Source organism: Chenopodium album, chromosome 4, assembly GCF_948465745.1.
Source record: "Chenopodium album chromosome 4, dcCheAlbu1.1, whole genome shotgun sequence".
NCBI lineage: Eukaryota > Viridiplantae > Streptophyta > Magnoliopsida > Caryophyllales > Amaranthaceae > Chenopodium > Chenopodium album.
This window is the reverse complement of record NC_137837.1, coordinates 78983689-79003348: the sequence shown is the minus strand read 5'-3', so window position 1 is coordinate 79003348 and position 19660 is coordinate 78983689. Positions and strand designations below refer to the sequence as shown.

At 33.3% G+C, this 19660-nt stretch overlaps 1 protein-coding gene across 2 annotated transcripts; it reads left to right on the top strand.

Moving 5' to 3' along the window:
• The first annotated feature begins 671 nt into the window (after positions 1-671).
• Positions 672-19556, top strand: LOC145627455 (meiotic recombination protein SPO11-1-like). Of its 2 annotated transcripts, none has more exons than XM_081679841.1 (18): positions 672-746; positions 876-975; positions 2181-2254; positions 2369-2470; positions 2795-2868; positions 3287-3303; positions 3665-3734; positions 3819-3859; positions 4008-4051; positions 4119-4177; positions 4250-4281; positions 4421-4526; positions 4704-4824; positions 4963-5026; positions 5120-5229; positions 7089-7162; positions 7306-7429; positions 19081-19556. In XM_081679841.1, exons 1-16 carry the CDS (start codon positions 692-694, stop codon positions 7121-7123), a joined length of 1104 nt encoding a protein of 367 aa, XP_081535967.1. In that variant the 5' UTR covers positions 672-691; the 3' UTR covers positions 7124-7162; positions 7306-7429; positions 19081-19556. The 2 variants fall into 2 exon arrangements, with proteins under 2 accessions (XP_081535967.1, XP_081535968.1); XM_081679842.1 differs by having other exon boundaries at positions 7284-7429.
• Positions 19557-19660: the final 104 nt, after the last annotated feature.

Sequence of the window (19660 nt, the reverse complement as noted above, 5' to 3'; positions counted from 1 at the left end):
GGTGGCGTGAATGTTAGTATTCCACGCCACCTCCACCAGTGGTGGGTCAAACGATAATTCAAAGCACTTCCCACCGTATTTCTCCTCCGTCTTTTTCAAATCGATACAAAATAGATTGAACTTTGAACCCAGAAATACTAACCTCTCTTCTTCGATTTCTCCCTCCATTGTCGTCCTCCTCTTATGGATGTCACATTCGAGGCCTACCCCTCCACGCCGGCCCTTTATAATCTTAGTAAATAGCATCCCAAGCTAAGGGTAATTGCGGAAGGACCACTGTCCCATGTTCATAAGGAACTGTTCCGTGAATTTTTCACTTTTTAAAGAGTGTAGATTACAAGTATATTTATTATTTATAGTAAATGCCAATCAGTTTACTTAGTTAGTTTACTTAGTTAAGGTTTGAGGGTGACACTTTAAACTCCGAATCAAGTTTTGTCTACATTACTCTTATAGTTCTCAGTTTCTCCACAAAAAAAAAAATGTTTGTACAATGGCCCAGTATATATCAACAGCCCAAATTGGGCAAATTCAGAGAAAGTGTCAGCCCACTTAAATGAACCTCGCTAATAGGCCCATTGTCTTTACGACATAAAACTCAGCGGTAGAAGAAATTAGAGAGTATAAATACCTCATATTCAATTCAATTTCCAATTAAAATTACTCACTCAACTCTCAACACTGATAGAAAATGGAGGGAAAGCGTTCAACTCCAAAACCCAGCGATTTGCTTTACAAAATCAGAGGTAAATCCCTTCTTAATTCTCATAATCGAAACCCTAATTTTGTACTCCATAATTTGAATTCCAAAATTTCAGTTTATTCATCTTCATCCTCATCCTCATTTTGTTTTTGATTTTTTGTTGTTGTTGCAGATTTTAGTCGTTCGATTCTCGTAGATATTTGCAATGGACGATCTCCAGTGGTTTCGATCAATAAATTCAGAACTTATTGCACGAATTCCGCTGAAAATTGGTACAACTTCTGAATTTCGTCCTATAATTTTCGATTTAGGTTTCAATTTTTGTGGAATTAGAATTTTAGAAATATATGTTGTTGATTGAGCTTATACTTGTATGAATTGGTGCTTGCGATTTGGACATTATGCTAGATACGAGAATATGATTTGGATTTGTAGAGAATTTGACTAAATGCAGCTTGATTCAACACGCTGATGGATGCGGTCTGGTTTTATTTTAATTTTTCATGCAATTGTTGATTTATTTTTTGCATTATTGATTTAATTACTCGTTTTTCGGAGTTTTTTTTTTTATTTAGAAACAATTTGGAAGGTTGATCTTTTGCTTGTATTCATGAAAGTTTGACATAGTGCAACTTGATTAGGTATGCTAATGGATTTGATTCGGTTTCTTTTTAATTTATTTTTTTATTCATTATTGTGTAAGTTTCGAATTATTCAATTATATGTTGATTTATAAGTACATGTAATTGATAGTTGAGTTGATATCCATGTGAATATATGCCTTTCTTCGGAGATTCTAGTTTCATGCACAATGCTGAAGACCAAGCTTGTGTTTCCTTTTAAGATACATTGACAATTTACAACTTGATTGGACTTGCTGATTTATTTATGATTTCAAAGCTGTATTTAGTAGTATACTAGTGATTTTGACTTCAATTAAATTGTTATAACTCCGTATATGTTCTAATTTTTGAAACAATGGAACTTTATGTCATGTACACGAGGAGTTTATATAAGGCTGATGAGATTTTTTTTTTAAATCAATCTGGATGTTTTTAGAAATTACTTGTACATTGTTCTTTGTGGTCTTACCTAGTAAAAACACTGTAGCACAATTATATTTTGCTGTTCTGTGGAAACTGCGCATATGAGAGCAACTGAAACTTCATGTTTTGAGTAGAACCATGTACTGAACAAGCTCTTTGTAAAATAAGTTCTGGCATTGTGGTTTTGAACACGACTGAAGCTAGAAATTATGTATTTTATCTAATGAATTGGAAGCGGATTTAGGGTTCTCTTTATCCAAGAATTATTAAGATCTTTTTAAGTTTCATGGTATCTTAAAAATTAGTTGTCAATCATATGCTCTTGGAATCACTTAACTGACTATTATTTCACACTAAATATTTTCCGTGGTGGAGGATGTGCATTTTTCATGATACTTTCATGTTTATGTTATTTCTATTGCTGTATGCAGTTTATGCAGCTCCAATTTGCCAGTAGGAACAGAGGTACTTACCTTGCGAAGGCAACCACATGCTCACAGGATAGGTAACCTTTATTCTCAGAACATAATAGTCTTATTGCTTACAGATGTTTTGTTACAATTATTATCGGACTCTGCTTCACATTCCATTCATCTATTTCACTTTACTTTTCCACCAGATGTTTTGCTAAGGGTGTTGCTAATAGTTCAGAAGCTTCTACAAGAAAACAAACATGCTTCAAAACGAGATATATATTATACTTATCCATCTTTATTTTCAGGTGTGGTTCCAGTATGAAAACTTAATATAGAATTGCTGAGGCTGCTGTGGTTTTTACTAATATATTTTATTCAAAGATGCTTCTACCACCAGTCTGGTAACTGAATCATTCTTTTCTCCAGTATTGGAGTGCACACTCGTTTAGAATTTCAGCTATCTCTTTCCCTTGAAATACTATAGACCTGGTTTTATAAATGCAGTAGACAATTCTTATTAATGATTATCTTCAAATCTCTCCACTTGTGTTGTTTCTCTTTTAATTTCATTGGAAAGCTGGAAGCTAAGGGTCACTATTCTTAATAAGGTACTTCTATTGTCTGTGCAGATCAGTCTATTGTAGATCGTGCCATAAATGATATATGCATACTCCTTGAGTGTAGTCGCCACAATTTAAATGTAGTGAGTATACCTTGTTTTCTTCTTTCGTCAATATATTTCTCTTTTCAGATATGGCTCAGCTACTCCTATAACTTGGATATAGAAGCTACTGTAGACCAACTTTAAAACAAAGCGGCTAAATTTTATGACTTGAAATTATCAATATTGTAGACGATTATGTTTGCAGGAATTATATTGTGTACTGTGGTATCATGGCACTCATTCACTGTTGTATTTTTTCTCTGATATCACTCTGTGCATGTCTGTTTCTAGTGGCTTATAGCTGATATGTATTAGTTGATTACATTATCTTTGGTACCATGGCTTCACGCTGCTCATCCACAATAACTTTTGATTTGTGTTCTTTGTCAGTGAGAAGTGACTTGTACATTCCAAGTCTTTAGAATAACTCATAATTCTATTATCCCTTGTCTTGCAGGTATCTGTCGCAAAAGGGTAAGTTTAATCTATAATTTAAACCGGATATCTTCCTTTTTATTGCTTATTACTCAATTTCCACTTTTCCTCCTCTCTTTCATGGTGGAGTTATTCTGCGCCGCTGCAGCATTGACAATACTGACAATCACTTAAGAAGTGCAATCTTGCTTTATTCCTTAGTTCTTGGCATCATTCCTAATCCAATATTAATGGGCTGGTAAAAAACACCTAAGATCAATGCGCTGACAAATAGTTACATAGACATCCTTAATTTTGACATCTGCTGGCATCAAGACATTAGTTTCTTCTTCCAAAGTATAAGTCATGCTAATAGCATTTTGTGAACTTTAATAGCATGTTCATCTTAACTCGTTCTTAGGTTGGTGATGGGCTGGATTAGGTTTTCTGAAGACGGAAAGAAGTTTGATTGCATAACTAATCCTAATATTGTAAGTGTCCTTGCCTCCTTGGTATACTATGTCATTTCATGGAATAAAGATTTATATTCATATGCAAATCTTGTTTTGCTTCAGGCTCAACCTGTTCCTGTCCAAGTTGAAGATGTTCATGATATCCATAAATGCAATATCTTAGCTATGAGTTGAATATTGACATGATGATATGCATGTTTCCATTAGATGCTGGCCTGTTTAATCAATCTTTTGGCAGAATATATAAGTGTGCTAAATAGTAAGATTTTTCTTGACTATTGGATTAGATATTCTTAGTTTTGCTGAATACATCTTAGTTGTTGAGAAGGAGTCAGGTAATATTCTTCCGTGATAAACTCTGGGGTACTCATCCTTGTGATAATAAATGAACCTTTCTTCCAGTTTTCCAGAGACTGGCGAATGATAAGTTTTGCAGCCACAATCGATGCATTGTCATTACAGTAAGTTGGGAATGAAGTAAGCTCATGTTTTTATTTCTTCTAAGGGTTAGTTTTTAATTGTAGCTGTTGCAGGGGCGTGGATACCCAGATGTTCCTACAAGAAGGTATCTTTTAGCCTTTTGATAGTGTGCAATGTTAAAAATGATTTGTCAGTTTCTGATTTAAGTTCTATGATTTATTTTCTCGATTGATGATGCCACTCATTGGTTTTTCATGATATGCATGAATTTACTCATCCTTCAGATTTTTGCGCCTCCTTACTGAGAAGCTGCACGTTCCTATATATTGCTTGGTGGATTCTGATCCATATGGGTTTGACATCTTGGCCACTTATCGATTTGGCTCACTGGTTAGTAACTTCTATAGCTGGTGCCAATTGCTTTTATGTGGTGCATGTGGCAATAAGGCATAGTGGTATTTGCAAAATATTATGTTAATTGCCTATTCTAATTGCACTTTTGTGGTCAAATAGTCTTGATTGATTCATTCCTTTTTAAATTGTAAACATTTCTATTTGATTTCCTAGGAAATGGCGTATGATGTGGAATTTCTTTGCGTACCGGATATCTGCTGGCTTGGTGTTTTTACATCTGATTATGAAAATTATGCTTTTCCTTCACAGTGTCTCCTTCCCTTGACTACTGAAGGTAAATAGAAAACATATTTTTTATACAATCAAGTAGTAAGACTTCCCAAAATTTATTTATTTATTATTTATTTATTTTCCTGTTTTTTTAATCTATATGCAGAATACTTTAACTTTCCTGCTTCTTTTGTTCCATTAGATAAGAAGAAAATTGAAGCACTGTTACATAGGTGTTACCTGCAGCATGAGGAGCCACATTGGAGGTATCTTTCACCACTTAGTCTAAGCTGTTGTAATCTGTCATTAATATGTCTCAGTGTTTGATGACTTCTTTTTCCTCTCTTTTGCCATTTAAGACTGGAACTAGAGAGGATGCAGGATAAAGGTGTAAAGTTTGAGATTGAAGCATTGTCTGTCCACTCACTTTCCTTCTTGTCAAAGGAGTACTTGCCATCAAAAATCCAATGTAAGAGCGCCTGTTCTAATTTGTTAGATTATATGCTAGCATTTGCAGATGCTTAAGTGTTAGGTGTTACATTTAAGTTGATGGGCTATGTTGTTACTTACCTGTACTGTTTTTTGCTTGATGGAACTAAGAAATACTTCGTGCATGTAACTAATGAACTTGGAGATATGTTATTGTACAAGTTCCTCCATCTAAAAAGGGGGTATAAAATGCACATATCGTCTACATTACAGATCTCCTTTGATATATTATTCCGTGGAGGGCTGATGATATTTTTTGCTTTCTTGTTGTGATTTGGGCATTGAGTTGTAACTGAGTTATTAATATTGAGGGACTGCATGCTGCACAAATCATAATGAAAATAAATTGTTGGCGTCCATGTCATGTTGGAATGATAGCTGAGGAAGTTTGCTAATAATATATTTGTTACTCCTCTATCCAGCAAATTGATATGTTTCAAATTTTATTTTATTTGGCAGAGTGTTGTTTGGGTGGATGGATTCAGTGCGCAAGTGAAGCTTTTGCCTTATGTTATTATTCTTTTTTCTTTTTTCCTTTTCTTTTTCTAAGTTTCATATCTTGCATTACTTTGAATTTTTTTTTGTCTGAAATCATTACCACTATGTTTGGATATAGAGAAATGGCAGGAGGAGAAGAGAAGAGAAAAGGAAGGATGCATCATCCTTTATTTGGATAGCTAATGCAGGGAGATAAGGGGAGGGAATTGGAAGGATCCGTTTTCCTTCCCCTTTTAATAAACCAAATCTCTCCATTGTTGGAGAGATTTAGATGGAAAATGGAAGCTCCCTTCTCCCTCCCCCTCACCTCCCTTTCCCTTCCCTCTTTTTCCTTCTCCTCCCTTTTCCTTCACTATTGTTATCCAAACATAGTGTAAGGCTTTGAAACCAAAATCTAAAGATGGCAGGATTTATACAACCTTTGTTTCATATTATTTGCGATGTTTGTCACAAATGAATGTTTCACATTATTTGCAACAAATGTTTTTTTTTTTTCCTCCTTTTTTAGTTGTGATTTCTATCTATCTCTTTCCTCATCACATGCATCTCTATCTTTCTCTCTCCATTTAACATATACAAACTAATTTTGCCTAGGAGTCCTTGCAAACTCATTTGTTGCAAACAATATGATACAGAGGTAGTATTTTTTATGGTTGTCAAGAAAGAGTGGGTCTCTTTTTTAATTTAAACATATATTTTTCTGGAAAAACTGCATCATGTATACTTCTGAAACTTCTTGCATTCTGTAGCAACAGCAGGGTTTCATTTACATAGAGATATCTTAAGTGTGCTGTTCTATAATACTAATAGCTTCATCTGTTATTATTATTTCTTGACTTCCGCTGAGATGAACTTCTATTCTGCCAAAAATTGATCTGGTTAATCCATATTTGTTCACTGATGTAGTTGTGGATCATTATGATTAGTTTTTGGGAGTTAGATTTAAATTTTCCATGATTTAATTATGTTCACTAGTATTTTCTATTGCTTAAAGACTAAACTATAACATTCCGGTGGTTATAAGGACTTGTTTATTCATGGATCCCACATAATAATGAGGTTTAATGCCAAATTAAAGAAAGAGACAAACTATGTTACTGTGCTGATGGACATCACTGGTTGATAGGTTTAAAAAGCTTTCTCTGTTGTCTATTATATTGCTTTCAGGAACAGTGTTATTTAGGTCTTACTTTCAGTATGGAAAATTCTTCCCCAGCTAAATGTATTTTTGTTTAGTTTTGTTTATACTGCATAATTATTAACTTATTAACTGCTCATGGAATGTACTTAATGGTTCTCTTTATTTTGAGTTTCCCCCCTAAATTCTCCTCTTTCTCACAGGCATGTCCCAAATGTCTCGTTTGATGTCGTTTTGATGGACTATTTTTCCTTGTCTCCAGTTCCGTTACAAACAGGTACAGGTGGTCTTGCCATGTAACTAAAATAAGCATTAATTTGAAGGGGTTATCCCATTGTCTTCTACATTGTTGAATTGCAGTCATGCATAGAATAGACATGAGTCTGAATCATATTTAGATTGACTTAACCGTTAACACAGGGACCCAGTGTGGAAGAACTTGGATTAAAAAACTACAGAAGATGCTGAAAATGAAACCAATTGAGGATTTATCCAGACAAGTATAAAGATGTGATGGATTCTTCAGCCACCTGTGCTTTACTAAGTAAGTAGACGAAGAAGATCTATCTCTTTCATCATCTCAGCAATTAATGCTTCATGTGCTGCATAAATTGTTTTGTTTTCCTCCAAGAACCAAACTTCCTAGGCAAATTTGTCGACCTGCTTGTGTTTCATTTCACATAATTAATGCTATATTGTTTCATGTTATGTTGTCTAAAATACACATGCTATAGGTGTCAATACATAGGTTAAGATACTTGCCATATTTGTCTAGTGTTGTTAGTAATTTGAAAACATGCTTAAGAGCGTACACTTTAGAGTCTAGAAGTCTAATAATTTTCTAGGGAGAATTACATTGAAAGAGGTAATAGTGGCTTCTTCTAAGCTTGCTGACTGAATAGAGGTCCAAATATATTTTGGATAGCACATTATTTTTCCCGTCTCTTATTGTAAAGTTGATGACGTGTTCTGGGTCCATGAAGCTATTTACTATCTATCTTTTCTTTTTTCTTCAACCCATTCATAATATATGTGAGGGTCAGCAGTTCTATTTGTGGCGTCTTGTTTGAAGTTGTGGAAGAGCCATATTTGATTATGCCCTAATCATTGAGTTCTTTGGACTTGAGCCTAACATAAGTTGCAATCAGGTAACTGTTAGTAGGCCAGTGTATGGGCACAGAATTGTGGAGATTCATTAGATTTCAGCTTGTAGGGTGACCCAGGATAGTGTGGGTACTTATTGAAGGGGATTCAGTGAATCCTCTCTAGTAGTCTCATCTGACTAGAGACGAGAGTGAGACTGATAGTTGGGGATGAGGTAGCTTATATTTGAACCTTCTATAGTTCTATAACCTTTTCAATGGCCGGACACAAACTAGGGCAGTATTGCAGTAGTAGTTGTAGTTAGTGATTACTAAAGGGTGTTTCATGGAGAAAGTAATAATTAATCTTGTTTGGACTTATTAATCCTTACTAGACAATTAGAACTTACTATTCCAGAAATAAGGGGAAATAAGAATAGAATAGGAACTTAGTCTTGTTTATTACACGGGTAGCTATGTTGATGATATTATATTGAGAAAGTTATACGATGTAGAGCACTAAAGATGTGTATCTGTATATTCACTAAAAAAATATTTTTGTTTGTATCTCATAGTAATTTTTGGCTTCTACAACACTAGACCTAAAAACAAGCTATGTGAGAATGACATTACCGACGTGCATTAGAGATCATGAAAAAAACCAGTTCCGTAAAAAACCAAAGACTTGACTATTTTCAGGGAGTTAAATTTTTGGACCCTAAATGATTTTGAGTTCTATGACACTATTTTTCTAGCAATATATATTAAGTAAAAAATTTATACTATTGTAAGTATTTGTGAAAATAGTGATTAATGTTGCCTCAGCATACTTGAATTCCATTGTAACCACGTGTAGCTCGCATGATGTGCTGATGTCCTTGATTGTCCTTGATTTCCATTGTAGAAGTGGGTCAATTATTTTACAATCATTTTTTTCCTTGTCTCCCAATCATGATGGTCAATGCCAAGAATCATATCCAAAATCATCTTCTAGACTAGACGTCTACCAAGTACCAAATCACTTAACCTTGTAGGAGGAAATCAATAATTAGTGCGAACGGCATCTGTACCCTTTCCCCCACGGCAAAAGGAAGGAAACTGTATAGTATTACAACAGTAAACATGATTTTGATAAACTGTTTCTAGTTTTACTTTTTTTATGATCCAGAAAGCTTGGAGCATGTTGATTTGTTTTCTTCTGTTCTTGATGTGAATAAGAACTTGGATTTTTTTTACTTTTTACTGTATTTAGTTGGATTATATTATTCCTATTTGTGTCTGGTTACTTTATGATTATCTAAGATTTGGCTTTGATACTTGTTTATACTTATTTTATGGGTGCGTTATTGACCTTGTATTTGATACATGTATAATAGAGTAATAGACTATGTTGTTTGGACTTGGGTGCCTATGTCCAACATTTTGTGAAATCTTTTCTTAATTTTGTTAAAAATGTGTCAAGCTGTCAAAGTATCCTACCCATCCAAGGGTCAAGTGTCAAGTGTCAAATATGAGTACTTGAAATAAAGTGAAGAGTGTGAGTAACATACGTAAGATAGCAAACAAAAAGGAGCGTCTTGTGCCTAGTCTTCAAGGAGTTTTCCGATTTGGTACATTTTATAAGCCTATCTATGAAAGAAAAGAAATTATAAAATATTTTCATCACTGCATGCACCTTGTTTCTTGTATTCTAGTAAAAGGTTAAGAATATAAAACTCAAAATGTCTCTTTTAATTTCATTTTCCAAGTTGTTGGAGTTGGTTTAATTTTTTTTTTTTTAACCTATAATCTTTATATTAATTTACCTTGACTCCTCATTTAATCTTTTTATTAACAAGGATTTGGAATCCTTACTCACATAATCACTTACGAAATGTAGCAATTAAAGGAAAGAAAAGAAGAATATGTGTTATTTGTGCTCACTAATAGGTTTAAGATGAGCATTTTAACAAAAATTTACAATTAAAAAGTCTATTTAAAATGTTTGTTTATGTATTTCTATGTCAAAATTCATGCAAAAACTCATCTTAAAACAGGAATAAATTCCATGTATTCTTTGTTGAATCCGTTTCTAAATTTAAGGTAGTATTTTTCATGTTTGAAATTTCTTATTTTTACATGCTGGATACTTAGATTTGTACACTCAACTCAAGTAACATAGCTAGTAATTGAGTTAGAATTCGGGTTTGGTAATGTTGCCATTTCCTAAAAATTAGGTTCTTCTCTAAAATAGTCTCAAAAAACCTTCAATTATAACACACAAATTAGCAAACAAAAATAGTCTAAAAAAACCTCACTCTCCTCTTTCTATGTATTCCTAGCTGTTCATCTACAAAATCCCCTCGTGCCATTTTATGGAGAGATCATGTTATAACTCCTACACCAAGGTCACCATCCATAATAAAATTGAAATATCTATTAATCACTGAAACAACTCAAACAGGTTATGAGCTGAGTAAACAGTCTGGTGAAATTATTAAATTCTTATAAATCATCATATATAGTTTGACAATGTTGACACTATGATTGAACTTGGTTGTATTATGGGTATATAGTATTTCTAATGATTTGGACGTGGTTTTAATCACTCAGTATATAAACTGCCCTTGTGTCTGAAGATTAACTAAGCCATGTCACTCACTGCTATCGTGGCTCATATTACTTCAGGATTTTCAATCGTTCAATGATATACATTATATTATAATCATAATAAGCGACATTAATATAATTTAAACGTATCTATGTAATATTTTAATTAAATGACGTATGGAATTTATGTTATCAGCAGCCATTATTTCTCTTTACCAACCATGACTTGAACATGTGGACTAATAGATTCTGACTAGCAATTTAGATTGTTGAAATCTTAGTATCACGTATCCTTAATTGTTTTTTACAGCTGGTTGACATTTATCATTTAGTATATTTAATGGTTGCATGTTTTTGCGAACTTTTGTGTGATTTGTGCTTGCAAATGAAAATTGAGTTCGTGTTTGACTTAAATTAGCAATCATTTCTACTTTTATGGCTATGAACGTATGATTGATTTTAGGATAGATTTTGAAGCATCAAATTAAAAGCCAACTATACCCAAAAAATTGGTACATCCCAAGTGTGCATCACACATTCATACATGAATTGTAGCATTATGCTTTTATGTAACATAAAGCCTTGTTTATATTTAGTAAGGCTTTCACATATCTAGAATTGAAATTTGTCAACATGATTCAATTGCTGAAATTTGCAAGACTAACTTGTGTTACTGAGCTAAAAAAGAATAAAAACTACTAAAAAAACTTATATAGGTGAAAAAAAATAAGGAGGGACAATTAATAAAGTCGAGGGATTAACATGACTTGGCTTGACCAGCCTTAGCCTCATGACTTGTGATAGTTTGGCATTTCTGGAGGGGTTAAGGTTAGGGAGACAAGCCACATTGGTTTTCATTTATTTTTTTTTTTTTTTATATTTGAACTATTGTCACATTATATTAGAATTTTAAAAAGATGAGTCAAAAGCTCCTAAAAAATGACTACACTTCACATTGATTATACTACTTTATTTTCTCAAAATTCAGATAAATAGACAAGTGATAAAATATTAAATAAAGATCTAAAAAGTGTGATTTAGTTTGGAAAAAGGCCAAAAAAGATATTTTTATTTTGAAACTAAGGCCAAAAAAAGATATTTGGACAATCATATTAAAATCAATTGCATAATTGATGTATTATATGGAACACTCTTATATTTCTATTCCAGATCCACAAAAATATCATTAATATCATATAGCAAGAGATTTGTTATAGTATGAGAAATGTTTCCCAGAATTACTGATTAAATATCAATTATTAGAAATACTCCCCTGTCATTAATGAGATTTCTACTTGGGGAAAAACGGGAATAACTATCTTCAAAAATCTTTTTTGAAGTTGGAGTAGCATTATTCTTTTTGTCTGTATGACCAAAAAATCCTTTTAATGCATGCATTGAAGACTATTGTTGCATATTAGAGGAGAGGAGAGATAGTTACTAACTTATCACCTTGAGTCTTCTTTGCCAATTGGATTTGGGTAGGAACCTCAGTTAGTCTTCCATGGGTAGTCAACACACATTTAAATCTTTTTACCAAATGTGATTGTTGGGAATTATACTAGCGGTTAACATGCGATTGTTGGGAATTTCCCTTGTGTGTGTTGGGGGGGAGGGGGGGGGGGGGGGGTGGAATCCAAATCGGACGAAGTATATGACTATATAAGTAGGTTGAATGGTTGATTTAAAATGACTACCATTATACTTATATAGTAATATGTTATATTTTGATTTATTTTTTAATGTCAAATTCATTATAAATCATTTATCTAAATTTTAAAATTCATTTGTTTGATTTTTAATTTTTTTTCCCTAATTAATTTACAAAATTTAGTTTTTATAATAACTAAAATTAAAAAAAATAGTTCATAAATTAATTATCAAAATATAAAAAAATATTAAAAATAAGAAAAAACATTTATAATTAATTTTGACATAAAAAAATAAATCAAAATTAACCAATAAAAAATTAGTATAATCATAGAATTTTCATTTTTCAATATAAGTGCCTGATATCTGTGCATAGTGTGCTACTCTGCCTATCTTTGTTTGGTTGGGTTTATTGTATGTCTGATAAAGATGTATGTAGCATTTCCCATGAAGGGATTAATCACAGAGGCATATTGTTCATCATTCCTTCTATTAAATCTGAAAACATCATGGAAAATGGGGCTTAGTGTCATGAGGATATTCAATTTATTAAATATACGATGTCCATCTAATGTCTTTACCAAGATAACTCATTTTCTTTTGCTTGGTTTGTGTCAATTTTTTAAACTTTTGAACATTCCAATGTCCTATTATGGAGTATATTGTAGTTTTGGGACTACCTTTCTCTTTGTTCTTTTTGTACAAACTTGAATGTCTCAAGAAGACAAGAAAACTAATAAGGGAAGATTTGTCTATGATAATAGTGTACTACACAAACCAAGATATATCTACAACATAATTATGGTATTTGCTAACATCTATGGTCTAAAGTAAAGCGTGATTGAAGATGAAAAAAAAGCATCTATGTCTATACTCTATAACATATGGAAGATAACAGAAGAGGAAAAGAAAGTTATGTTACAATGAAGTCATGTATTAATCTCTAATCAGTTTAAACAACTATAAGTTGTCTTTGGGCTTCGATTCTGAGATCTTCCTTCATCTTTCTAATGAAGTCATCAAACTTTCTGTTTAATTCCTCTGTACTCATCTGGGCAATTGCTTCCTCTTCTTGTTCTGTTTTTCCTTGCTCTGCATAGTAGTCATATTTGTCCTCTTCTTGCTCTGCATAATACTCATAATTGTCCTCTTCTTGCTCTGCATAATACTCATAATTGTCCTCTTGCTCTGCATAATACTTGTAATTGTCCTCTTCTTGCTCTTCATAAGACCAACTGTCAGAATGTTCTTTCTTGTTTTCTTTGTTATCATTAATGATAACATCTTCATACTTTTCTTCTTCCACTTCTTCCCATATTGTTCCATCTGTGATCTGATACACAACATGTTTTTCCTCTACATCTTCATTTGGCATGATTTCATTTTCTTCTAATTCATTTTCATTCTCATCTTCATTGGTGGCGGCATCCTCCAACAAGAGAGAGTTCCCTATCGAGAATTGCATAGTCTGACTGTATGCCTTGTAATACAAGTCATTATCAGGACTTGTCTCAGGCAGGGGTGGTGAGCTAGTATCGACAGAGCCACTTGAGTATTTTGCAATGAAAACCAGTATTCCATTACATAACAGGAATATGTAGTTCTTATCAGCTGCAAGGGAAAAGAGCTGACATGAGAATGTAGATAAGTGGGAGATGAGAGAATGGAAAAAGGGAGGCCGAGATGGGTGCAAAAATAATAAGGCGAAAACAGAGCAGGTCATAGAAAATGGGATGAGCATCTTAAGAAACTGGTAATATATGGGAGATTGGTGCATGTTTTGAAGCTTTTGTTGATACATTGTTTTTGTATCTATTTTTGGTGTCATACGATATAAGAGGGAAAACTTTCTGGATGCTATCTGAACTTCAAAGATTGATTGTAGACCTTGAGGATTTAGTAACTTCCCTTATATAGGAGGATCAAAACACCTGGGATTTGTGTGATTTGGCATAATTGCCCTTGGGTATTAATGTGATATTGTGATGTGGAGGCTACTGAAGACTCCTTCAAAGTAAGAGTACCTCTTTCTTTGATTTGTGTGATGTAAGATTTGTGTGTCATATGATGTGGGGCATATTGTACTCCTATTAACACAATATATTGTCTACAGTTTATGTGTCATCACCTATGTTACACGGACTCGGGTACCCATGTCCGACACGGGTATGTGTCCAAGTATCCGACTCGGCTATTTTGTGAAAAAATTCTATGATTTTGAACTAAAATGAAGTGTCCAAATGCCATACCCATGTCCGAGTGTCGAGGGTCCGACACTGGTACTTGAGGTAAAACGAAGAGTCCGAGTAACATAGGTCATCACCCCTTCTGGTATAAGTTACCTTCATGTTTACTGCCCTCAAGGGGAGTTGCTTTGTGGGTACATGATTGAAGCTAGGCATTTATTTTGGACCAAGAATTCTGAGACAGAGAGATCCTTTGAGGGGGAACAGTTCTAGCAATTAAGGTCCGGCGTATTAAATAGGGTTATTATTCTTTCGTAATCCTAAGTTTTATGTATAAGCATTCAGGATTTATTACTTAAAAATTCATTTAAAAAAAAAAAAACAAACAAAAAACCACCTATTGGTCGGGGAAATCAATACTAGTAATTAAAATTTTACTCTTATCTTGTTATATAAAAAAAATCTAAGAATTATGTTTAGCATCAAGAAGTTACTGTGCTCTCTCTCTTCCTGTCTTATTTTGCCCCTCTTCATGTCACCTTAGGAGGCTTTGCCAACATCCGGAAGGTTGGGGATATTTAGCTGCCTTTCAGGTAAAGGGACGCGTAAATGCAATTTTTGATGGATTAATCTCCCTTTTTTCTTACTTCACCTTGAAATTTAGGAGCTAAAATCCAAGTTCACATTTTAAGCACTCATTCATATAGAAGTTTGTTATTCTTATAGTGGAAGATGACCATCCTTCTTCCTCAATTACACGACTTCTATTTTTATATTAAATCTCTTGTTATATTATATTACCCAAAATTGCTCATATTTTCTTGTTAGTATTGTTTATAGTCCAATTCCAATATACTAGTTCTAGTTGCATATACAATCATGTATTGTATAATTACTCACTTAATGAAGGGTAGATCAATACTTCATTCTATAATAACTCCAAGCTTGTGATTATGTTAGGAATGACAATTGGCCCAGCTGAATTCTAGAGTGAGGTTTTGTGTAGGAGGGCATTAACCTGCTTGGTGTGTACTTGAAACTTGAAAGGTTGTTGTAGAAACCCGGGATTATGTATATTCTCTATTTGGATTTAATTGACATATGTGGAATATTTTTAAGATGTTAAAAAAAGCTATTATATTTTCTAATACCCCTAACTAAGGTGGGATAATGATAGAAATAATACCCCAACTAATATTATAAACGTCTTTTTGTGAAATCATTGTCATATCATATTCTTACATGAGTAAATATTATACAATATTATAGTTAGAAAATCTTATTTAGGATTGTAATAAAAAATTATATATGATCTTATTTAGGATTGTACATATTATACAATATAATTATACAATATTATATATGATGTTTCATGCTTGCCTAAGTTGCTCCTCTCAATGATACCCCAAGCGCTCAAAATCTCTTCTGCTATGCAAATTGCAATCCCTAAAAATACTAATGTTAACAAGTCTCTCTCTGGGTTAATAAATTGATTAGTTTTGGCTTCTAGTTACATTAATTATGATGCATTAACATCTTGATTTCATGCACTTCCAACTTGAAGTTAGGCATTGCATTGCATCCACACTATAATGCTAAACGTACAATAAAATAAATTGACAATTCCTAACCAAATTTTTCTCTTGTTGGCTATCATGTAATCATGTATTCATTTGCATACTTATTTAAGTATTGACTCACAGTTGCATGGGTCCACATGAGTTCTTAGGTATCAATATGATTTATCTAAAATAAGGGTGCATGAATTTCTTTCAATTTTTTAAATGGTGATAATCAATCTAGCTACTTTTATTTTATCTCCTAGAATTGGCAAACGTATCAATCTTCATATACTAGTAGAATTTGATTTGTAAAAATCTTCCATCTCCATTCTTATCCACCAGATTATATAATTTTGTAGGCCTCTTGCACATGGTATGTTTCATGCTATATTGCTATTTTATGCCATGTCCATTTGTATATTTATATACTTGTCGTAATTTTAACCGTTTGCTTCTTTCTGAATAATAGTAGAACACTTGATTCAATTCATGCATAAAGACTCGTTTGTTTAAGCTTAGAATCTCAAACCATTTTCTTTTTTATTAATCACTTCCTTAGCATCATCGTCTTAATTTGCGATGATTTATATGCAAGTGTACAATAGCATTAATTTGCATGGTTTGGATCATTGTTAGCAAAATATTAGGAAACACTGCTCCCAAAGCCGCCATCCCTAGAATTCGTAGTGGGCGGTGTTGCTGTGATCACTTCGCTACCAACTAGTGATAACAAAGTACATAGAATTACCTACCATTGACTTTGCACATTATATGATAGGAATGAGATTTGAAATGTTAGTTCTAGTGATTGTGGCATCTCATAAAAAACATTCTGCTAGGACCATGGCATTATGTAATGGCAACAGATAGCCAACTAGCCATCCTTTCAACCCAAAAATATAAGCAATTTATAGCCAGACCAAAGTAAGGAACTAGTCATTTTTAAGAGCTTTTTTGGTATTGTGGAGAATATACTGCTTTAGTACTCATTTTTCAAAAGCCAGCAACTGTTAGTGGGTATTTTGTTTTTGGTAGAATGAGAGGATGAGAGTAAAATAGTGGTAGTATCGAATGCTTTTGGATTTATGGTCTTTGGATTTTGGCTGAATCTTTAATTTGAGCCCACATAAACTAAAACTATAGTTTTGCCGCCTGCATTTCTTCACCATTAGTTTATTGCTTTATTATTGTAACACCATGTGAATTCTTGTCCAATTTCCACCAACTTTTTCCTCCCTTATTAGTACGGAGTATTTCCCTTAATTTACTATCTTTGGGCAAAATTGCCAGTAACCCAATTACAGTTACCTAAAAGAAACGATGGTGGGAAAAAAGTTTTCATTGTTTTTGTTTTGTTTTTATTATGAAAATGTTGTTATTTATTTGTTTGTTTTCTTATGCTGTTATCGCTTTTTTTTTTTTTAATTTATTTATTTATTTATTTTTTTTTTTTTTGTATTTTACATTTGTATGTGGCCACTGGCCAATGTGTGCGTGTGTGTTTTTTTTATAACTTTGATCATTTAATTCGTTCACAAATTATTAAGTACAGTAAGAAATTACCATCGAATTGGGTGTTTTGTCTAATCTCGGAGATAAATTTATAGTTGTTTGGGGAGAGGGTGTCCAGTATCCTTGGTTAAGTTTTATACAGTACTTTTTTGGTTTCCAATATCAGACTGGTTTAGACTCTAGAAACTGTGAAAGTTTGGAATTTGTCATTTGTGTGAAGAAACATTCATGGTCACAAACTCACAGTACAACTGTTATAATTGTACTTTTCTTGTCAAATTAGGAATAAGTGCTCTTACGCTGCATGGAAGTTGCACCTTTTAGCTCATTATTATTTGCTTCTTTTACACCATTTCTTTTCTTGGAAGTTCATTGATTTATGTGGTTGTAGTTGTTGCCTGATTCTGAGTATGATTCAGGTGTTATATTAACAGAAAAACAACACATATAGCTCATCTTTAGGAAACTAGTAATACTTTATATGATGTATAATATACTACAAAAAAACTCCTTCACAATCTACTAGCTAAAGAACACTCTTTAAATTTCCCTTCCTTTCTCCCCAACTTCATACTAAGTTGTCTGAAACTGTGGGCAACTCGGACCAAATGACTGAGTGACCTCCTTACAGGACTTAAAAGACATGCTAGAGAGCACCACTTATGTTTTATTACCTATATATATAAGACAGTCCCCCCTCCGTCTAGATATAATTGTCACGTTGATATGGTAATTCGCATTAGTGTCATGAGTCATGACAACTAAATCTAGACGGAGGTAGTAGTATATATTTCTTAAACGTTAACAGGCCTTGTAAGTCCCCATATTATCTAGGCAACTCCAGTTCTTAAAGGCCTTTCAGAAGCACCATGTTGAATAACTGAATGATTCAGAGCTGGTCAGGCCAGAGGAATGCTCCCATAGCAAACTTCCTCTTCGTGTCAAGGGAACCCTTGACGTGATGACCAAGACCATACTGATTCAACAGCATGTCCACCTTCCATTCCTCCATATTCTCATAGTCCACCTTTTTGTATCGTGGGTAATGGAGAGGCATTTGGAAGGTGCTAACACCAGTTTCTTTGGCCTGTAAGTTAACTTTCTCGATAGTTAGGCCTTGTTTCTGATCAGGTGCGTGTACAAGTGTGTGAGTGAAGACAGAATTTAAGAGCCACTTCAAAGCCATACTTTGAGAAAGGAGGGAAATTTTAGGGGATTTGTGATTTAAGAAAGAGTGTTTTAAACCAAAGAAGGTGAAGAAAGTATCCCCTTTTTTATAATGAACTTAGGTAGATTGCTTATACGCATCAAAATCTTTTAATACTAATTTATATACTATTATATTGTTGGATTGAAAATGAATGAAAACAGTTTCCTATTTTTATTGCTGAACTTGTGTTGTAAGAAATATCATTTGTAAGGGCATTAAGGTTGCCAGCAAGTTAGAGCATTGCATTATTAGAAACTGATTGCAGTTTTAATTGACACTTGTGATATACAGTCACTAATTTGATTAGTTCACTAGATAGAATAACATAACCATTAGATTTTTCAAGTCCTTCCAAATATTTATTGATGGCCTTTTTTATTCTTTCTTTATGTGTTTGTATGCAGGGCATGATTGGATTGCAGGTTTTTGTTCGCGTCAAGAATTACAACTCTTGTATAATATGTTATCCTCATCTTCCGCCTGGAACTAATTGTCAAACTAGTACTGTTGTGAAATCTAAACTAGTAACGTGACAACTTTTTGATTAGATTTGTTACGTACCTCTTGTTAAGTACTCCGTACTCGGCATATTCTCAGTACAGTGGATCATTTGAACCATGGCCTATGAGCATAACTTTTCAGGAAAGCAACAAACAAAAGGCTTTGTGTTGGCATTGTAACAGAACTGGCCACATTGCACGTGTGATCGAGAGTATTAAGCTTCATATAATTTCTCTTATTTTGGCCCTTAGTAGGAAAATTATTAGAGAAATTTGTATGAATATGCTATACTATACAAACAAACAAAAGGCAAATAATTACCATTATTTGCTTAGTTGTAGCTAAGAATTACAAGAATGTCAAGTGTAATCAAGAATACTGTAACAACTGATTTTTTGTTTGTCCAAATTAGCTTTTGATTAAATTGTCTTTTACGTTTGACGATGACCTATCATTGGTTAATTGCTTATAAGTTGCAACAAT